Source organism: Colias eurytheme, chromosome 5, assembly GCF_061535395.1.
Source record: "Colias eurytheme isolate Ceu_HAF_F1 chromosome 5, ilColEury1 Martin Lab GWU primary, whole genome shotgun sequence".
Classification (NCBI taxonomy): Eukaryota; Metazoa; Arthropoda; class Insecta; order Lepidoptera; family Pieridae; genus Colias; species Colias eurytheme.
The window spans coordinates 9,508,418-9,529,946 of NC_142984.1; the positions used below are offsets into that span (position 1 = coordinate 9,508,418).

Here is a 21,529-nt window from a genome sequence, read left to right on the forward strand (position 1 = left end):
CCACAACACAGTAAAGTTCTCGAAAGGGCCTCTGCGTGTTGGCTCCGTGTCCCCACGTAAGCCTTCCAAAGGACCTTGGTTACCTTCCTTATGATGGTACCCGAGTATTATGGAATGAAAGTTAATTTGATTAAAATACTATCGTCTATCGCCTTTCATAAAATTCTAAACAAGAAAAATGTTTTAAATAAAACAAATTTTCATATTAATGTCCTTTTATTATAGGTATTTAATTGAGATATTTATAAAAGTGTAAATATAGGTACTTGATAATCTCTTTAGTCTTAAATTTAATAGGATTACAATTTTCTTATAAACGAACTTAATTATATTTAAGGTTATTTACAATTATGTACACAGCCTTATGGACCATTATAAATTATTATAAGACAATGTTGTGACGATTTATTTACAAATTTAAGTACTTAAACTAGAAATAAAATTAATTTGATACAAAACTATCTTGTTGTTTTATTCACAAAACCTAACCTATGAGATTCTAAATAGGAATCACTTATAAATATATTTGGCATTAACTTACAAAACTATTGTATAAATGCTGTAAATTCGTTTAAATATCGAATATATTATGTCTTAAATCTAATACATATTCATAATATGAATTTATCTCAAGTGCATCTATAGTTATCACTTTCAATAAAAATGATATGATTTCTCTTATCAAAGCACCAAGTGAACGTCATGATAGACGACCACAACCTTATAAAATAAAAATAAAAACATTTACGGCAACGTTTAAAAAAAATGGAACAATACAATCATTTTTTCTTTATTATGCCAATGAACGAACTGGCCAGTGTCACATTAAAAAAGTGACTTTTGAAATTTGAAATTTAGATGTCAGTGCCAATTTAAAAATTTAAAAAAGTTATATAACATTCGGAATTTTAAATTTAGAATACCTACTCAATACGTGAAAATTTTAAGCGAAACAAGCGAGTCCCAGTTCTATTCTGAACATTTGGTTGTTTCTCCCAACGTCTCTCACGGCTACATCCAGTAATGGAAGTCTATTCGGTTTATCGGTTTCGTATTGTACTATCGTTTTTGCCCAATCTTGTTGTTTGTGCTGTGGGAGAAATAAATGTTTAGTATATAAAAAATATTGTTAATTTGTAATTATTGTGTACTAATAGGTATATAGACAATCATCAATTTTACATTGCTGTCGCATTGGTTTCAGAAACCTTTTTTGAAAGCAGGTTCTAAAATTTATAACTCTGCATTTACTCATGAATTTACTTATACTAAAGACCTTTAGATTAATGAGTATCTTATCTAGGTAACCCAGGACGGAGCAACTCAAACAAACCCCTAAAAACCAGTCTAGCCAGAATTGTCAAAGAACTGAACCATCTTCTCAAAAAAGTTCTTCTTATATGGATTTTTTGTATAATCCAACTCACCTGGCATTCATCCAACAGGGCGGTATATCTCAACCGATTGTTCGCTTTAGGCAATATCTCAGCGTCATTAAAAGCCAATAATTTCAGGCCATGTTTATAATTCCTTGTTTCTGGATCGTAATAACCGACTGTGTTCTTGCAGTGTAGTGTCACGTTTTGTACCGCGCTCACTGAGAGCAGTTGGAGGTATGTGAGTTGGCTGTGGTCAGCTTTGTAGGAGATCTGGGGAAAAGTTTGTTGCTTCGTAATTTGGCAAGAATATACAATACAATACAATACAATACAATACAATACACTACAATACAATACAATACAATACAATACAAAAAAGATTTATTCCAATATACAATGAGAGATGAAATATGACAAGAGAAACAATGAGATAGGAAAACAAAAAAGATGGTTGGTATATGGTGAAGAGTTTATATGGAAAAAAAGGTCGCACAGGTTGATTTGGGTAGGGCAAATGTCAGTGGGAAGAATGGAGCTAGAGAAAGAATTTTTGATATGGTTTCAGATTTTTTTCTAGATTTAAAAAAATGTTGCTTCTTTATATGAAGAAATAGACGAAATAAATACAGAAAGATACTAACAAGTCACTAAACTTTATACATCTGTATAAATTGGTGTAAAATAACAACAAAGACAGGATAAAATAAAATACTAATACGAAACCATGACCATCTTCAAAGATGGCTTTGAGTATTAACTCATTTATTCTTTTACCCTCATTTATTTTTTCACCATTGGGTGAAAGAACTTTTTTTGATCGAATTAAAATTAAAACTTGGGCAGGATATTATCACAAAAAATACCAAACGGCTCCTACCGTAAAGCCATCCTCCATTTCGCTCAACCAGGCTTCATTTCTACCATGATGTGTTATTTCTTTAGATTCAATAGGTTTGGGGAAGACACAGCTAGCGCCAGTTTCCATGTCACAGTGGACGAGAATCGCGTCGTTGGTGTCACCCGCGTTGGGGTCGATCCAGTATTGACCTAGAGGGAAAGAAAAATGTTCTCTTTTGAAATAAAAAAAGATGAAATGAAATTGAGAAAATGATTTTACTAGCGAAACTGCTGCTAATTATATTTAATTTTGCATCCGTTAAAATTTCTTTAATTCCTAAACCTCAACGCCATGTTGCAACAACACGCGAATAAACACAGGATTTTTGACTATTTTTTACACAGGAATTTATTGACGTTCTGAACTTTCAGAATTGTTAATATTTACTTACTAGTAGTCCGCCCCGGCTTCGCCCGTGGTACATATTTCGCAATAAAAGGTAGCCTATGTCCTTTCTCGGGTATCAAAATATCTCCATACCAAATTTCACGCAAATTGGTTCAGTAGTTTAGGCGGATTGAGTAACAGACAGACAGACAGAGTTACTTTCGCATTTATAATATTAGTATGGATTCAAATAAGATTTTTATAATGTCGGCATTGGAGTATTCAAAATATGTGCAAAGACAAAAAATGTTTAACTGGATATTTTTTTGTATGTATGTGTGTTTTTTTTTTTTTGTTTATTTAAATTAATACTTACCACTACTAAATTCAGGGTGATGATATTTGATATCTCCACAGGTCTTCGCAGGTGCTTCCTTACTTCCATCAGGCCGTAGGAACTTATCGAGAGACACTTTGAGCCTTTCATACGCTTTCATGACTATTTGCTTCCTTTCAGCGAGAGGTAGGTCGTCTTTGAAGAATCGTGGAGGTATGTTCGGGTCGTCGCCTAGTGGGTCTGGGCCTTTGGTTTGACCTGGAAAATTTTTGTTGATTGGGGGTATTTTTAGAATATTCAAACAATTGCAATAAATTTTAAAGAATTTAAATAATTTATTTATCAGTATAAACAGTGTAGGAACAGAAACTTGGAACTCCTCTATTGAGAACAAACATTGAAATGAAATTATGGGTAAATCATCAACCACATTATGTAGCTGGAATATTTAATATTTTTATTTTATATTTGTATGCAGTTTATAATCAGAGTCATGAAAATCTGTTGTTGATTTTTTTGAAACAGGTTTCAGTTATAATTTAAATCATCAATAAAAAAAACTGATTACAAATTAATACAGTATTTCCAAAATTGTAGATAAGTTACCTTGTTGTAACATAGCAGCAATAGCAGCGGCGTCATAAGCAAGTCCCTCTCCAGGAGGTCCCGGAGGGCCAGGAGGTCCCGCAGGCCCTGGAGTTCCGTGTCGTCCTGGCTCTCCGGGAGGTCCCCGGGCCCCAGTAGGTCCCTGTGATCCTTGAGGACCTGGACTGCCGTCTCTACCGGGTGGTCCTAGAAATAGATATTTTTAGTTTGTTGCGTCTGTATTCTTCATACAAAGTTGTACCCTTTGTTGTACCATCATCCTTCATACGCCGTATTCTTTTGCTATAATATGAACTTCGTATTCATTAAAATATGAATATAATCACATCAAATTCGTATGTACTGTCTCTACATATGAACTCACCGCGGCTCCCCGCATCCCCATCCTTCCCCGGCGGCCCCATGGCCCCGGGCAGCCCGCGGTCCCCGGCCCGCCCCGGCGCGCCGACCATCCCGGGCAAGCCGGGCAGCCCCGCGTGCCCCTTGGCCCCGTCCGCTCCCGCTTCGCCCCGCTCACCCTTCGCCCCGTCGAACCCGGGGGGACCTTGCTTGCCCGATGGACCTGGTAATGAGATATAGTAAATGTGCATTTAGGTTTTTAAAAATATTTTAAATAAAATAAACTCGATTCTGCTATTATTAAATTATTTATAAGCACTTTAAAGCTATTAAAATAAATAAATTAATTAATTAATATTGAGAAAAACAGAATGCAAAAGATTGGACTGCTGAATCAGTAACACATTTATTTAAATTTAAAGCATTTTAAAATTAAAAATTAAACTCAACAAAATTATGTTAAAGCGGACTACCAATTAACAACTTGAAATATAGGCCATGACAAAACCTTTTTTTTGATAGATGATTTTTTAACTTATTTTATTGTAACAATTAAATATAAATATATATTATGCTTACCTGGAGGTCCTTCAATTCCAGGTGGTCCCGATTCTCCTCTTGGTCCTCTTTCACCACTGGGACCGGGTGGGCCACCAGGGCCAGGAGGTCCCTTTAAAACAAAAAGAACAATTGCTCAAAATTACCCCACATAAACAAAATAATAACAAAAACAAAATAGCATTAATCTCACTCATGAAACACAAGTTTTTATCTGAAGCACTTTCAAAATATGTATGCACATTTGTTTGCATTTAAATTGTGGCAGTTTTTTTTTTCAAATATAACTTATTACCTGTAATCCAGGTGGTCCGGATGGTCCAGATTGTCCCGGTTGTCCTGTTGGTCCTTTGTCTCCAGGTCTGCCAGGTATACCAGGTTGACCGAGTTTTCCAGGACGACCTTCTGGTCCAGGTTCACCCATTGGACCTGGTGGTCCTTGAAGACCAGGGCTTCCAATTGGTCCAGGAGCACCGTCAGCACCTGGTTTTCCAGGAGACCCGCTTTCACCCTAAATGATAAATAATGATAAAGATAAATAAAAACCTCAATAACATATTAAACAACATACTAAAAAACTGATATGAAATTTATTCTAAGTTATGAACCATCCACCATAATATAATAAGTACAGATAATAGACAATCCGAAAATATACGTTTAGGTAAATCGTGTATACATATATGTCAATATTTAAGCTGTTTGCTTTGAAAAGGACTTCAATAATAACAATAAATAAAATTCTTCAAATGTGCCTACATATTATGCACCTATGAGGATTACTAAAATATCGTTAATTACATATTTTCGCAACTTCATGAATAGATACATTTTAAACTATGATTTACCTGTACACCTCGCAATCCCTGTGGCCCTGGTGGCCCTGTAAGTCCAGGTAATCCTGTAGGTCCTCGTTCACCACTAGGTCCAACTGGCCCAATCGGTCCAATTGGTCCCATTTCTCCCTCACTGCCCCTTTCTCCCTTAGCTCCTTCAGGTCCCTGGGGTCCTGTAAGTCCCATTGGACCTGGAGCACCAGGTCTTCCAGAGTCACCTGTAGAACCTTTAGCACCGGGCATACCGGGATTTCCAGCTGGTCCAGAGCTTCCTTGAGGACCCTATAATATTATTTTATAATAGTCCAAAGAAAAAGAAAAATAATATTTAAGATAGGGAAAGATTTATTTTCAAAGTTTTATTTAGTTGCCAGTTGATCTGCTAACACTTGTTTGTCGTCTATTTTCGTACATTATTTGACATTTATAATAATAAATACTGAAAATAACTGTAGCTGTATGTAACCACATGTTTTTACATCTTAAGATGGTGTATGTAGTATATATGAAGCAAATATATTATTACAAAAAAGAGTCATCACTAGAAATAAAAACAATAAAAACGACTGTGTTTAAGAGATCACTACGAATAAACAAATGAATGTTATCAATACATAAACTGACCGCCGGCCCCAAGTCTCCAGGTCTACCAGGTAGTCCAGCTCGTCCTACATCCCCTTTCGGTCCGGCTTCTCCACGCGCTCCTTTAGCACCTGCTTGTCCAGGTAGACCTCTTTGTCCAGGTTCTCCGTGAACTCCTATAGTTTTGTACAATAGTAAATAATAATAAGTAAAATAAGTAGGTAGTTTTATGTTCATACGTTGAATTAATTTAGATTGTTGCATAATTTAATTTGATATTGTTTATTAATATGCCATCTAAACTATAAAGTTCTATAGAATTATAATCTTTTATAAATCTTTTAAATGTTACTTTCTATTAAATTATTTTGTACTTAGTTCAGATATTTTATTTCTTATATTCTCAAAACAAATCAACACATAAAAAATCATACCTGGATTACCCGGCGAGCCCTGTTGTCCCTTAGCGCCCGCGTAACCTCTATCTCCCTTCAACCCTGGCATCCCTGTAAGCCCCGGGGGCCCCGCTAATCCCGGAGTTCCCTGCATCCCCGGCTGGCCCCTTTCCCCTGTAGATCCTGGCGCCCCGGGTTCACCCGGATGTCCAGGTGCTCCCGGTTCTCCCCTTTCTGCTGGCTCTCCAGGAGGTCCAGCTGGACCGATAGGTCCTTGCGGTCCTTGTTCTCCTTGCCGACCTGATGAAATAATATATGGATTATTAGAATTGTAAACTTAAAATGAACTCTTTTCACTTTTTCGGTACGCTTTAATTTAATGTCTAAATTAGATTGATTGTTTTCATAAAAACAATTATGATGAAATATTTAAAGTGTGTACTTTTTAATATTTTTAATAAACGAATAATTTTATAGCAGGGACACATTTAATCATTAAAACGTACCAGGTGGTCCTTCATTTCCTTGCGGTCCTGTAGATCCTCTTTCTCCTTTCTCTCCAGCTAAACCAGTCAAACCTCTTGGTCCAGGCATTCCCATAGGACCCATTGGCCCTTGATGACCTTTGGTACCACGTTGACCTTCTGGACCCTAAAAGTGTAAAAATAACCTTATTGTGAATAATAGGTTAGTACCTACAATTTTAATGATTAAAAGCAAATAAGTTGTTCCTTTGCATGTTTTAATTTACATTTACGGTGATTTTTTAAGAGTATCCATGATGGATATTAAATATAAAAAAACCGTATATTTAAAAACAAATACGAGTAAAAGAATTAAAATTTTGAAAAATCATAAAGAGTTCCTCTTAACTAAGTTAATGCTTGTGAAAAACAAGAAAACCATCCTACCATAGGACCATCAGCTCCTTGCGCGCCAGCTTCGCCCTTTTCCCCTGGAGTTCCAGGTAATCCATTGGTACCCCTTTCTCCCGGGAAACCTCTTTCACCCCGGGGTCCAGCTTGTCCCGTTGCCCCGGGTGGTCCAGCAACACCAGCTTCTCCTTCCTTTCCGGGAGATCCTGGTACTCCGGCCGCTCCTGGCATACCCTATAATTATACACAGGTTAGTTTTTCATACATTGAAGAAGGCTAACATATTAATTAATTTTAAATAACTTTTGAATGTAATTTACGGCACCTCTAGTAAGAGATTGCGAAAGTAAAACTAATGTCAATCTTCTTATCCTGTTACAAAATTATTACATTTTTGAAAACTTTGGATGCACATTGCATATCGTAGGTTTTTAAATTAAAATCCGTTAAAATATCTAATTTATAAATGATGGAATTTAAAAATAAAAGCGCGGACAAAAACCCTAAATTTAGATATTATTAACTTATTTGACTAAGTATACACTTACAGGGAAACCTGTAGGTCCAGGAGGTCCGGCAGGTCCTCTATCACCAGTAGGACCAACAGGCCCTGGAGCACCCTGCGCTCCTGGACTTCCATCACGACCGGCGTCTCCTTTTGGTCCTTGTACTCCAGGTGGACCTAACTCTCCATCTTTTCCTGGTTCTCCCTGTAATTTATTTGAATACGGATTGAATATACGTATATTGAAAGATATAATTTAAGTAATTTTGGTTTAACCGTATAAGGTGATTAAATTCATCTTATTATTTACTCATGTTATTTTAAATCTTTACAACATATTTTAAGCCTTAAGTTAATTATATATGTATGATTGTATTGATCTAAGTACAATAATCAATATTTTAAATTCAAACTTAATTTGATATCATCTGTATTTACTTATTACACTAATTACCTGCAATCCTCTCTCGCCAGGGCTACCTATCAAACCAGGCGCGCCTTGTAAACCTTGCGGCCCTTGTTCACCCGGTCTACCATCAGCTCCAGGAATACCTCTTTCTCCAGGTGGTCCAGATTTTCCAGTTATTCCAGGTCTGCCCATCATTCCTCGCTGACCCGGTAATCCTTGGGGTCCAGGTCTGCCAGGATCACCAGAACTTCCCTTGGTACCAGGAAGACCGAAATTTCCTCGTTCACCCGGTTGTCCCTTCAAACCCATTGGTCCATCAGCTCCTGGTAATCCTCTCATACCCTGTGATCCTCTTTCTCCTTGACGTCCAGTGTTACCGGCCGGTCCTCTTAAGCCTCTTTTACCACGTTTGCCTTCGGGTCCAACGACACCGGGTAAACCACGTGGTCCTTGTAAACCAGTTTCACCTCTGATACCCATTTCACCTTTAGTTCCTCGTTCACCAGGTTGACCCTTAAATAATAAAAGGCTTGATTAACAATATTCAAAATCGCACATAGCTAAAGTAATTGTTTACTTATTGTATTTTTTTACTATAACTAACAAGTTTGTGTTGAAACGAATAAATCATCAATATCATGATTTGTATATCATGCTGAAGACATGTTACTGGTAAACATGTATATAATATTGTATTCAATAGAAAATCATGCTAAAACATATACATACCGGCATGCCTTTAGCCCCCGGCATTCCAGGGTCACCAGCTACACCAGGTATACCCCTAGGTCCCGGGAAACCCTGTGGTCCAGCTGCTCCAGGTTGTCCTTGAACTCCCTTCTCACCAGGTATACCATCTCTACCAGCAAGACCGGGTGGTCCAGCCTCTCCTGGTTGTCCAGGACGACCATTTTCACCTCGCGGTCCTTGGATACCTTGACTGCCTTTTGGTCCTTGAAGTCCTGTTTCTCCTTTTATGCCTGGCGAACCGGGAAATCCTGGAGATCCTGGCTTTCCAACGTTGCCCTGGAAATAGAATAATTAAAGTATTATTTTAATATAACGACTTCATTTATTGTGAAAATTTTTAACTAGCAAGATGGTGTCTAATATTGTATGTATACAAAAAATATTTTACTATTAAAATGACTAATATATTTAAAACTAGTATATTTTAAAATAATAACATGTCTCCCCGTAAACACGTCGCAATAAATAAAATAGAATTGATTGATCGCGTTTAAAAACGTTAAAAATTATTTTATTTCTACATAAAATACTTGCGTAAAGTTGAATACCGCACATAATAAAAATACTTACAATAAGTCCAGGTGGTCCAGGCATTCCATCAGCTCCACGCATTCCGGGTGTTCCGGGTGGACCTTCACGACCGCGTTCACCTCGAGGGCCAATTGGACCCTATTACAATAACAATTAAGCACCATTAAATTCGTACATATAGAAAACAGAATAATTGAAATCATAAAAATTTATGGCTGTGATCTATAGCAACCGTTGTTCATAGTAGTAATGGTATAAGAAAAAAATATGAGTGCATGTTTATGAACAAGTTCGGCAGTTATAACTTGTATCTGAGAATAAAAATAAAAATTTAAAATAAGTACAGAGAAATAATTAAATAAATTAAGTAAGTAATTGGTCAGTTCGTGTGAATAATCAATATAAATTCTCAAGCCCTGCCCTGCGGCAAAAACTGCCCATTTTGATATTTTTTCATATCTTTTAAATATTATTATTAGACTGCTTTCTACTCATTGTACTAAAATTTAAGAAAAATAAACCGGCAAAATTATTTTTATCAACTGTCCATATTTTACTTCCCATATTTTTTTTATCTGCTCATAATAATAACTCAATTAATATTTAAAGAACATCACAAATTTTAGTTCTCCATATAAACCAACATACCGCAGGTCCAGGAGGTCCCATTTGTCCAGGCAATCCCGTTGGCCCTTTTTCACCAGGCAACCCCTGATCACCCTTAGCCCCGTCTTTACCATCGAACCCCCTGTGACCCTTCAAACCCTGTATACCGGGAACACCTGGTGACCCTCTTGCTCCCGGTTGTCCTGCTGTTCCTTGTGGCCCTGGTTCACCATCTTCTCCTGGGGTACCCTTTAATTGGACATAAAAAGAAATATAAATTATGCGTATTGTTTTTGTTTTCACAGCGATAATTGTAAAGGATTGGCAAAACAATAGTAAAAAGTTTTTATGTCTTAATCACCAAAGTTAATCGAACAACTATTGTCTATGATTGTTTAGACTTAAAAGAATCCATTAAAAATTGAATTAGGAAGATACATAGCTGATATTCAAAGAATTTAACAATAACAATACAATTAATATAAACAATTTTCCTAACTAACTTATGTGATATAAATTAACATATTTTATCATCACTATTCAAACTAAACTATGCAAAATATAATAAATTAAAACACAAACAACTCTCATCACATTTATATAAAACTTTTAGCAAACTTACGTCTTTCCCCGGTAACCCAGGCGACCCCCTCTCTCCGGGCGGTCCCTGCGGCCCGCTGGGGCCGGGCTCGCCGGGCTCCCCGCGCGGGCCCTGGAACCCCTGCGGCCCGGGCGGACCTTGCGGACCTAAGGTGTTGAATTAATAGTGATAAAACAAACTTTTTTTTACTAAAATGTTTCGATTGTACTATAAAATCACTAAAATAGGTACCTACGTTTTGAAAATAACCAAATGAGTGCCAGTATATTATGCTTACATACGATGCTTGGATGTTTTTTTGGAAATGTTCAAAGTAGCTTTGTACCACTGCGAATATACATATCTCGAAGCATATCACACATGTTTCTATTTCTTTTTTACATGATGCATTATTTAGCTCATGATGTTCTCCTTATTTATATATATTAGATAGAGATTATATATTAGATAGACGTCACAAAACTACAAGTAAATTATGCGTTTGTCTCCAAAATAACCTTTAAATTAATTCCATTAAATACCTGGTATTCCTCTAACGCCAGGAGAACCGACTGACGCCTGCATATAGTGGTAGGGGTCGAAAGCTGGGCCCTTGTCACCTCCAGCTGTAGCCGCTAGTTGAGCTAAGTAAGCATTGACCTAAAATATGTTTCCAAAAGTTAAGTGCAACGAAATAAATAAATTAATAAAATATAGGTAAAGAGAAATGGCAAGATTAATCAGAAATAGTTCAGATTACAAATTACCTATAGAAAGTTAATCCAATTTAGATCGATAAAATGAAACAATGTACTTATAATGCCGTGATAAAATATTTTTTTTTAAATTAAGCAGTAAAGCGAACCTTACTACAAAAATTTACAAAAAGCATCAGATTTAAGTGCGAGTTAAACTACCAACCTAATCCGTAACTAATTTTTTTTTCCAGTAATATTATAGTTGTTTATTATTTAAAGCTATAGAATATATCACTCACATCAGGCATCGGTCCAACAGGTCCCGGTATACCCGGTGCTCCAGGCACCCCATTGACTCCAGGAGTTCCAGGTGGTCCCGGGGGTCCGTCGTCCCCTGGGGACCCTGTGACACCCCGCACTGGTGTCGTCGGTTGGGCGATTATTGTAGGACGGGAAGGAGTTGATGGTGCTAAAAAAGTTTAGAACAATAATTTGAAAAGATTTTCATACAAATTCCTAATATCACTCAGCGAACGAAAAATCAAGTAGTACAAGTTCGAAAGATAATTTTCCTATGTCAAAATCGGTGAGATTGAATGTTATTCGTGTGTTACAAACATAAATGCAGTGCATTTTTTTATGAAATATGTCGAGATTTAATTAGCCGAAATATTATTTATTTAATAGAGATTAACTTTATAAGCGAAACCGGACCTAATAAGAGAAGCACTGCATTGATATGTCAACTCTGTGCTTTGTTACTCAATGCTTAGGTACCGCATTATAAATTTCCTTACTTAAAAAGAGTGAAATAAAGTACTCTTATTTTAAAACACTTACCAGATAGACAAGCAGGCAGCACAGAGCAATTGACTCTTCCTCCAAAACACTGGCAAAGCGTACAATTATCTCTCTTCCACGTATCTCCATCAGACCACGATCTTCCGACATCTATACATTTCACTGGCGGAGCTGAAAACAAATTATTTATAAAACAATTCCTATAAAACAGTCTGGAGATGATTAAGCAATGAAAATGATGTAAATAAGCATGGGAATGAATGGACAATCACCTCGATTTACTTGCTGCAAAGGTCTTCTAAGTCTACGCTGATCTATGAATGAAATGAAAATAAATTATATAGGTATGTGGACATTGAGATAATAATTAATATGGAGTCGACACCGCCTACATCACTTATGTTCCACTCAACATACGTCATGTGACGTATGTTGAGCGGTATTTTTTAATGGTTTTAAAGTGAAACGCATCAAATATGCCTTCGTGTGTGTTACGATATTGCACAAATAATACAAATAATACGGAAAAGTGCAAAGGAATAACTTTCATCGTTAAGTACCTAACTAGATAATAATTTTTAAAACTTAGTTAGAGCAAAAAAATGGCGCACAGATTTTGTTCGTGGTGTCTCCTCCATACGTAGTAATATTATCTCAATGTATGTGGATAATTATTTTAATTAATACTTGATAATTAACGTACCTAACTATTAACTTAATTAATTGATTGCGATTTTATATAATAGTATGTTTGATTTTTTCCTATTTTACCCAATTTAGCATGACATGACATGAATAATTTATGAAAGCCAATTGTAAAATTTATTTTACCTGCAGTAGAGCCCCTGAAATCTCGTTCAGCAAGGACTGCTGAAAATTAAAGAAAATTTTCATTTGGTCCTTCCTTAGTAAACCAAATTACCGATTGGTTTTTCTCTTATAGGTAGGTATCCATTCATTTATACATAATAGGTATGCAATTTCTAAATAACTTTACGAATACATTTTTTTTTAAGTTTAAATTCGTTTGTAAATAATTAAGGATAATTTTAACCATTGTCATTGTGACACAAATAATATAAAACACACACTCACACATTCTTAAAATTATGAATTTTATAAATACGTTATTAAAACATACCATTTTCATCCTCCCCAAAAGGGTTATAATCGTCGTAGTTGATAAGATCTGGTTCCTGTGCTTGCGGCAGTTCCACTTCATCCCTGGATACCTCAGCTAGCTCCTTACTGACCACTGGCACGGCCAGCAGAGCCAGGCAAATCACTCCGGCTCGCCACATACTGCCTAAAATAGACGCTCGTTTTCATTTAAGTATTTTTTGTCACTAACTTTTGAGAGCTTTTTCAATTACCAAGTTCGAATCATACTGTATATTAATCAAATATTCAAAATGATAGAGCTATAAACGTAATTTATATTTAATAACTAGCGGTCCGCCCCGGCTTCGCCCGTGGTATATGTTTACGTTTTCTCTACATAAGAACCATCCTCGTACTTCAAGGAATATAATAAAAAAAGAATTATCGAAATCGGTTCAGCCGTTCTCGAGTTATGCGCTTACCAACACATTTTGCGATTCATTTTTATATATAAGAAGATTTATTTATTTATTTTATTTATTTGATTTAATTCAGATAATTGCAATATCCATATAATTGTTAGTATCTTGTTACCTTAAAAACTATGTTAGTATTAAAATTACACAATTAATTATCAACAATACTATTTTAAATCTATTTTAAATCATAATGTGCTTGAGACATGGATTTTATTCCAATGTCTCAAGACATTGCTTTCCCATCTATCCACGAAGAGAGATAGGATGCTGCTGGACGATTGCCGGACACGGCGCAACATGGATGCTGTTCTTTTCCGCATGATTGCGTGGAACCCGTCAGTGCGCGCCTCCGCAAACATTCCTGACGCACTGCAGTATCTCGGCAACCCCAGCAACATCCTAAACATATTATTATATTGCACCCGGAGGGTATTGATCGCCCTCTGGGTGTAGCTAACCCATAGGCTACACGTGTAAAAGGATTGGCAAAACGCTTTAAACAAACTCACCTTTACTTCGCGAGAGCAGCGTGCAAACCTACGGGCCAGCATGTTACCCCTGACGGCCAACGCCCTCCTCTCCCTCTCAATGTCGGCATCATCCACGAGTTCATCCGTGACCCAGTGGCCCAGATACTTGTATTGAGAGACCCTCTGTAATGGTGTATTGTTGAGAAACACCGGCGGGACTGAGTCAACTCTAAAACCACGCGATTGAAACACTAAAAGGTTACTCTTCTTTACATTATATCTGAGCCCGTGGGCCACGGCAAAATCTTCACACTAAAAGCTTTCGTAACGCACTGATTGATGGAGCCAACAAAACCATGTCGTCTGCATAACTTAAGTTGTTGACAAATTTACCGTCAATCGAGCATTTAATAATTACCTCTTAAAAGTAATTAATCCTTACAGATTTATAACCAGCTCTTAATTACACGCAAATTGGATTGCTTTTAAAATAGCATATAAAAGCGCTCTAGCATTACAGACTAATTGCCTTGTATGTTCACAAATCCCTCGGTAGTTGTTCAATTCCATTAACGATGTTCAAATGTTTTAATTCTCACATAACTTACATGTGTTGCATGCTTGAAAGGGCAGCAATGCAAAACTGACTACATTGTATAGAATGTGTTTAAATTATTTAAATGCCTAAATAGGGCATCAACAGTCAAGATCGCACCGTCCTATATTCCCTTACCAATAAACGATCTGGGATTCTATGAATATGGCCCAGTAACCTTTTTTAGTGTGGACATCTGTTTCTATAGAGATGACAGCCCCAATTGGCGCCTATTGTAATTAATTTTAGCTCATTTCTGAACAATTGTGTTAATGGCTTGTTTTCACACTTTCACTAATAGAAACGACCGACCGTGAACCAAACATGATATGGCTTTTTACTGATTTGAATACCTTTGTCACAATAAACAGATAACGGAAATTCAACATAAATCAATCTCATAAATTGTCCCCAAAGAGATCCGATTTTATTGCTTTGTAGTTTATATCCTGTTTACGATTAACCGACGAATACCTATACTAGCAGAAAACCCTTAGAAGATAAATTTGCAAATAACACTGAAAATTGCGCGTTAAGTTTAATATAAAGGTATAGGTACTGATAAAGGTCTGTATTAAGCCCTAGGCCGATTTTCCTTCACATTAACTTGCCAGAATGGAAATTGGATAAGCCAAATCCCATTTAATACGTGCGGATAGGCTTTGAAGATAGAGGCATTCAAAATGACCTGATAAATGTTTATGGATATTCAAGAATCGATAAAGAATAAGTATTGTTCTTTCTACTTATATTTAAAAAAAGCTTTGATGAAAATGGAGTAAATAATAATATAATGCACGTATAAGCACTTAAGCAGTTAGGAGCTAGAAAAATTATCGTGATTCTTATACATTCAAATCTAATAAAAAAATTTGTAATACCTATTTTTAACATGTTTGCAATTCCTGATTCAGGAATCAAAGTTGCAAATTACTGCACTTGAAACAAGATGTTAGATTCAAATAACTTCGTCTTAAGAAGCTCTTTTTGTTTTAATACATTCAGCAAATTGGATCTAAATCTTGGAAATTAAAAGTTCGAATCACGATAGTTAGCAAATTTTTCTTTTCGCTCATAGTACTACTTTACATACACACAATATAATGCAGCAGATTATTTACCCATAACACCTAAGGATCTTTCAATCTACCCCCTTCATTAATTTTGAGGGAATTTGTTGAAGTTTACGACTGACCACTAATTACTTTTAAAATTACTAGGCTCATTTTACTAAGTTTACTTAAATATTAGATTTTTCAGTACGAAGCAAAAAAATAGTTTTAATTTCTTTTGCACAATTACAATCGCTGTTAACGTAATGTTATATGTAATTTCGTTTTTTCAAAACTTTCACTTAGAAAACTAGACTAGATATATATGAAATACTTCTTTCACTTAGAAAAAAAGACTATATATAATATACTTATTTATATACACTTACCTGAAATCCAAGTACGGGGTAGCGCGGCCCGCCCGCGCCGCTACGAATAGATGACCAGCCGCCGGGATAGCAAATAAATATGCGTGAACGCATGACCTACACGCACTGTGTTCGGGAATTCGGGGATTGACAACCTTTTGACTAGGAGCTAATAACAATAAAGGAACTTTTTCAGTAAAGAACTGTTGAAGGAATTCTTTTGAAATTCAGACTTACGTCTGTCGTAACAACATTTATGATGGAGAAGTTAGAAATTGGATAGCAAGACTGCCCTAGAAATTCTATAACTTCATAATCTAGAACAGAATTCCTAATGATAATATTTGTTAACTACCTTCATAACATTAACTTTTGCTTGAAATTATTTAAATTAAGATTAAGAAAACGTCAAAGGCAGATAGGTACTTAGACGCTTATTAATTAGTAGTTATTGTTTCTCATACTACTCTCCATAATATAATATCAAAGTTTAAGCACAACTCTGGCCTGATTATTTACGACATAACGTAAGTAACTTTAAAAAACATCATCATTTATTGTTAACTAGCTTTACGACCGCAGCTTACTTCACGTAGGTACACATTACATTATCTTGTGACTGTTTCCTTTTTCCATCCCTTATTTCACTCACATCATTTTTTTTATTCTTTAACAAAAAAGCCGTAAGTCCTTTGCCAACATCATAAAAAATTATTCAGCGGTTTAGTTACCAAGCAGATAAAATTAGGTATCTACTTTCGCATTTGAAATACTTATAGTGGAAATTAGCTCAACCTCAACCATGAATTCAAAATTATAATATTGCATTTAAAGAGACAAGGATATCCAGAAAACTGAAAAACACAGTGCGAAGTGTGTTTATTTGTGTATCTTTGAGGTTGCAACGGTACGACTAGAAGGTATGAATTTGGCCAGAGATAGTTAAGGGGCTAGCGCGTTATGTAGCCTATTTTGTCCTTCTCATGGAAATCCCCTTTCGACTACGTGAAGTCGAGGGCAAAAAGAGAGTTCCTACTTTAAGTTTATGTAAGGTGTCAGGGTATATCTAGGTAACCAATAGGTTTAAAATTCCTCTCATTCGATATCTAGGCCGCGATCTAAGCAATGTGAATCTAGTGCGATAGTTGCGATCATAACGCACCAATTCTTAGAGTAAACTTTTTAATTTACGGGTCAAACATAGCACGCGCCTACATATTAGGCACACGTAGAGTAATAAAAATTTAGGTGTAGGTTTTTTTTGGACAATGTGTCATTAGAATTCGATAGATATAGTGCCACAAACTTATCTGACCCGGTGACAGTGTCACTGATGTCGCTTTCTTTTATATAAACAAAATATTCCGTATGAAAAGTCTGTGAAAATGTGACATTTCAAAATGGCGGCACGTAGTTCCAGTTTTTGCCACCGGGTCAGATAAGTTTGTGGCACTGTACCTATTCAGCTGATAGTATATAGTATAGTCTATGTATCAAATGATGATGGCAAAAATAGCAGAATGCTCAAATAAAAGCACGGTCGCACATAAGCCGCGCCGTCCAAATTCTTATGATGTATTACTTTACTCTTTGTTCTTATGTTTAGTTTTAGACGTTCGTTAAAAGAAGTCGTAAGAAAAGAAAGAAGATTATGAAATAAGGGATATGTTTGTGACATCTGTTATCGATTCCAATTTTTTTGATTAAACCTAGAATCTCCATTGTTCATGTACATGGAGACTGTTAACCACTACCTTAATTAAGATATAACTGATATATTTGCTAGAGGCAATTTGTTCAATTTGAAATCAAATAAAACAATTCTGGCGCCTTCAGCAGTTACGCTTGATTAGGCTGTCAGTTAAGGCTTATACATGCGCTAATAACCTTGACCATACTTGACGGATCTCAAACCTCTCCCGCTGCACCTTCTTTTTTCCTCGCATTTTGTATTTAAAAAGATACTAATCAGTGAAACAAAATATCCTCGTCAGGGACTGTTGTGTAACTGATAATTTATTAAACATAAAATTTTCAGAGCTCTAAGTCAGCAGGTTACGAAGTTTATAGACTATTTGCGGAAAAATCGATGACCACGGCACATTTTTTTTCTAGAAATCTATTAACTTTGGAAAAAATTCCTCGCGAGCAATTAAAGATTAAAGACCATCCTATTTTATATATTTTTTTAGGTATTGTGCTTTATGTTGTACCAGACTTTATAGAGGTTGAACATAGTCGAAATTGCCGGGTAACGCCTTAAATCTTATTTCTGGAACGCATATAACGCCGCAGCCGCTGACATAGAATAACTGGCAAAGTATAACAAGTATGCCCAGGTAGTGCCCGTCATAAATTATTGAAAATTATTAATAAATTATAATGCTGAATCTGATTGAGTTTTCTTTTCTTCATAGGTACATTAAATTACAATAATTCTTTTATTTGCAACCTGCATTTTGAAATATAATCAGAGCAGTCGTTCAATAATGTATATAACATAATATATTTTACAGTAGATACAACCCAAAATAAACACGATGTCATTGTCATCATTCATGAGTCTCGAGATTTCGTTTCAAAAAAAATAATCATCATTATACAGCTTCGTATTTTGCTCCTCATATAAATTGTCTATTTCGTTCTACTCTGTGGATGAAACACAATGTTCGGCATCTTTATTGAGAGAAATGTCTTCGTTACAGATTTGATTCTATTGCCATAATATGACGTACCTACCGCATATTTGCGTGCACAATGTTTAGTGGGAGGTGGGAACTCGTATGCAAAGGGCCTCTGATTTTATGGTAACAAGTAACGTTGGTGAGTTTAATATAAAACAATAAAAATATCACAGTTCTCCTTCTAATGATTTTCAACGATATTTTGTCCATAGTCTATTGGAAGAGAGTTTGTTTTTGAATGCCTACCAAATGCGTAAATTATTTTAAAAAGTGTAGTTTCGTAAAATTATGTCGTGTCACATGAGTTTGTGTTATATTTTTAATGTAGTATTTATGTTAACAAATTTAAATTGTTATCGAAACCATATCTAAAGTACCTATTGATAGATTCTTTCTACCTGCAAGCAGCTCGTCATACTAAAAAGCTCTTAGTCATTATCCCTTACCATAAAAGCTAACCATAGTTTTATTAAGGGCCGATTTTTCAATGTTTGAATAAAACTTATCCGTCCAATAAAGTATTACACGATAATATTCAAATGTCACGTAAACTGTCAAATACGGGCAATTAGAATACGTTTTTAAAATGGTAGTTTTATACATTATTCGACGAATAAGTTTTATCCAAGCATTGAAAAATCGGCCCTAAGTGTAACAGATCAATAAAATCTTTAAACTCATATAAAAGTATCATTAATGTTGACCTTTTATTGACCCCCAGGGCTGTTAACTAGCTTGTAATCAAACGCGATTGCTATCAAGCGGTCAACAAATTAATTGTGGACATGGAACTAGCAACCGATATTTATGGAGAACAATTAGCTGATTAATGGTGGAATTTGAATATGGCAATTATTTTCCATATTATTGAGGTTATCTTTTCAAAAATCTTGCAAAAACACAACAATAAGATGTCCTGACTAATGTGGGAATATTGTTATAGATTTATAAGTATCTACTGTGCTAATATTATAATAAAATTTTTACGAAGTTTCATAAGAATTTTTCCATAAGCTACTTATAAGCTTAATTTCAAAATTAGGTACTTACTTACTTCGTTAACTTAAAAGAAGACCTCGATGGAAAATGAACCTGAATGTAAGAAAAGTTTTTCTTTTTATAATTCCGGACCTTCAGAACCTTCTCCTAACTTCGGTATACCTACCTATAAAATTAAAAAAAAACTATCTTTATACTTATATTATGTAATTATTCCAAATATTCTAAAGATCTTCTTCATATAAATGACATTAACCCAAATAAGCACCAATGACCGTCCTTCGAAGGGCAGGCAATTGTCTCTGCAAATCAGAGAATCAATTAAAACCATTTTCAACGTTGATTGATCCTCATGAGATCATAGCCTTCGAATAGTTTATGTATACGGAGAACTGAAATAGAAACGTCCTTTCTTTTAAAAGATATAAAACTTTTTTAATAATTTATGAATTGCAATTGAAGGTAAATAACAGAATTATTCTTCTTAGTTACATTATTACATATTATGACAATAATTGATACCTAATTTATTAGTGATACAAGAATCAATTTCCGATGAAATACAGGTACGAAATAATAACTACGACTTTTAAAATATCAATCAGAAAAAGGTAATTATCTACTAAAATCGTAAGAAAACTGGATTCATTGAAACGTCTGTTTAAAAGAAGTATGACGATATCAAAAACGCTTATGTTTTAATCTTATTATTGTTAAGTATTTTAAGTAAGTACCTAATTACTTACAATTGCATTCCGTGTGCTTTCCAAAGTTTCTAAATCAAAACACTGTCGAAATATGACATAGCTGATGAATATAAATAAGTACAAAGGATGAAGCTAAACAATCGCTAAATAGGAACTTACCGTGAATTCCTAACAGGCCCGATGCGTGTGCGAAATTTTAAATTTTGCATCATAATAATTTGATTGTAAACTGCTTGAGACTTATCCAGAAATACACGAATGTTGTCGTATTTATTTATGACACATTTTAAGCACAACATACTTATATAGAATTTCCCAATAAGAAAAGTTACGTAATTATTTAAAATTAAATTAAGTACCTACATACTATAAAAACTCTCTCTCTTTAGTCGTTCCCTCATTACTGAGGATCGAGACTCCTACCACCAGGGTTGTTAATTAATTGACGCCATCGAGTCCGGTCTGTGGCCAGATGTAGCGCCATATTCATCGGTAGGTCCATGTGTTCCGAAATCTGGTCAGACCACCGCTTGGGACTCCTTCCTCGTAACCTCTTGCCTTCAACCTTGCCCGTAATAATTAATTTTTCTAGGTTGTCGGGATTCCGGCGTGAAATATGCCCAAAGTATTTCAACATTCGCTGTCGGCATATGGTCGATAATCGTGGCTGGTTTGTAAGATGTAATTCGTTCAATATTGAAATGTTTGTTCTATGAGCGGTCCACGGAATCCTCAACATTTTGCGCCAACACCACATCTCAAAGGCATCGATTCTATTTCTATCTGTCGCTTTGAGCGTCCAGGACTCTGCTCCGTAAATGAATATGGAAAAAACCAATGACTGCACGATTCTTATCTTTGTCCGATTGCTTATGTTCCTATCCTTCCAAAGTTTAGTAAGTTGCGTCATAGCCGATTTTGCCATGCCGATGCGCTGCCTTATTTCTGCTTCACAGTTGTTAGTGTTATTTATAATGGAACCTAGATATCTAAACTGTTCCACTATTTCATAGTTTTTGAGTAAGTCTCTTGAGTTAAGACAGCATTGACGGTCGACAATCA

At 35.5% G+C, this 21,529-nt stretch overlaps 1 protein-coding gene across 1 annotated transcript; it reads right to left on the reverse strand.

The window, feature by feature from the left end:
• Positions 1-359: 359 nt before the first annotated feature.
• LOC149908604 (uncharacterized) lies at positions 360-16,191 on the reverse strand. Its single transcript, XM_090102223.1, has 27 exons — positions 16,099-16,191; positions 14,102-14,245; positions 13,364-13,400; positions 13,154-13,318; positions 12,285-12,326; positions 12,052-12,183; positions 11,511-11,680; positions 11,056-11,173; positions 10,556-10,680; positions 9,976-10,182; positions 9,367-9,465; positions 8,776-9,072; positions 8,092-8,559; positions 7,681-7,842; positions 7,169-7,366; positions 6,764-6,908; positions 6,297-6,557; positions 5,905-6,038; positions 5,293-5,562; positions 4,740-4,955; positions 4,466-4,556; positions 3,912-4,109; positions 3,548-3,733; positions 2,981-3,199; positions 2,257-2,426; positions 1,428-1,649; positions 360-1,090 (listed from the first exon to the last, which is right to left on the reverse strand). Exons 1-27 carry the CDS (start codon positions 16,189-16,191, stop codon positions 944-946), a joined length of 4,716 nt encoding a protein of 1,571 aa, XP_089958349.1. The 3' UTR covers positions 360-943.
• Positions 16,192-21,529: the final 5,338 nt, after the last annotated feature.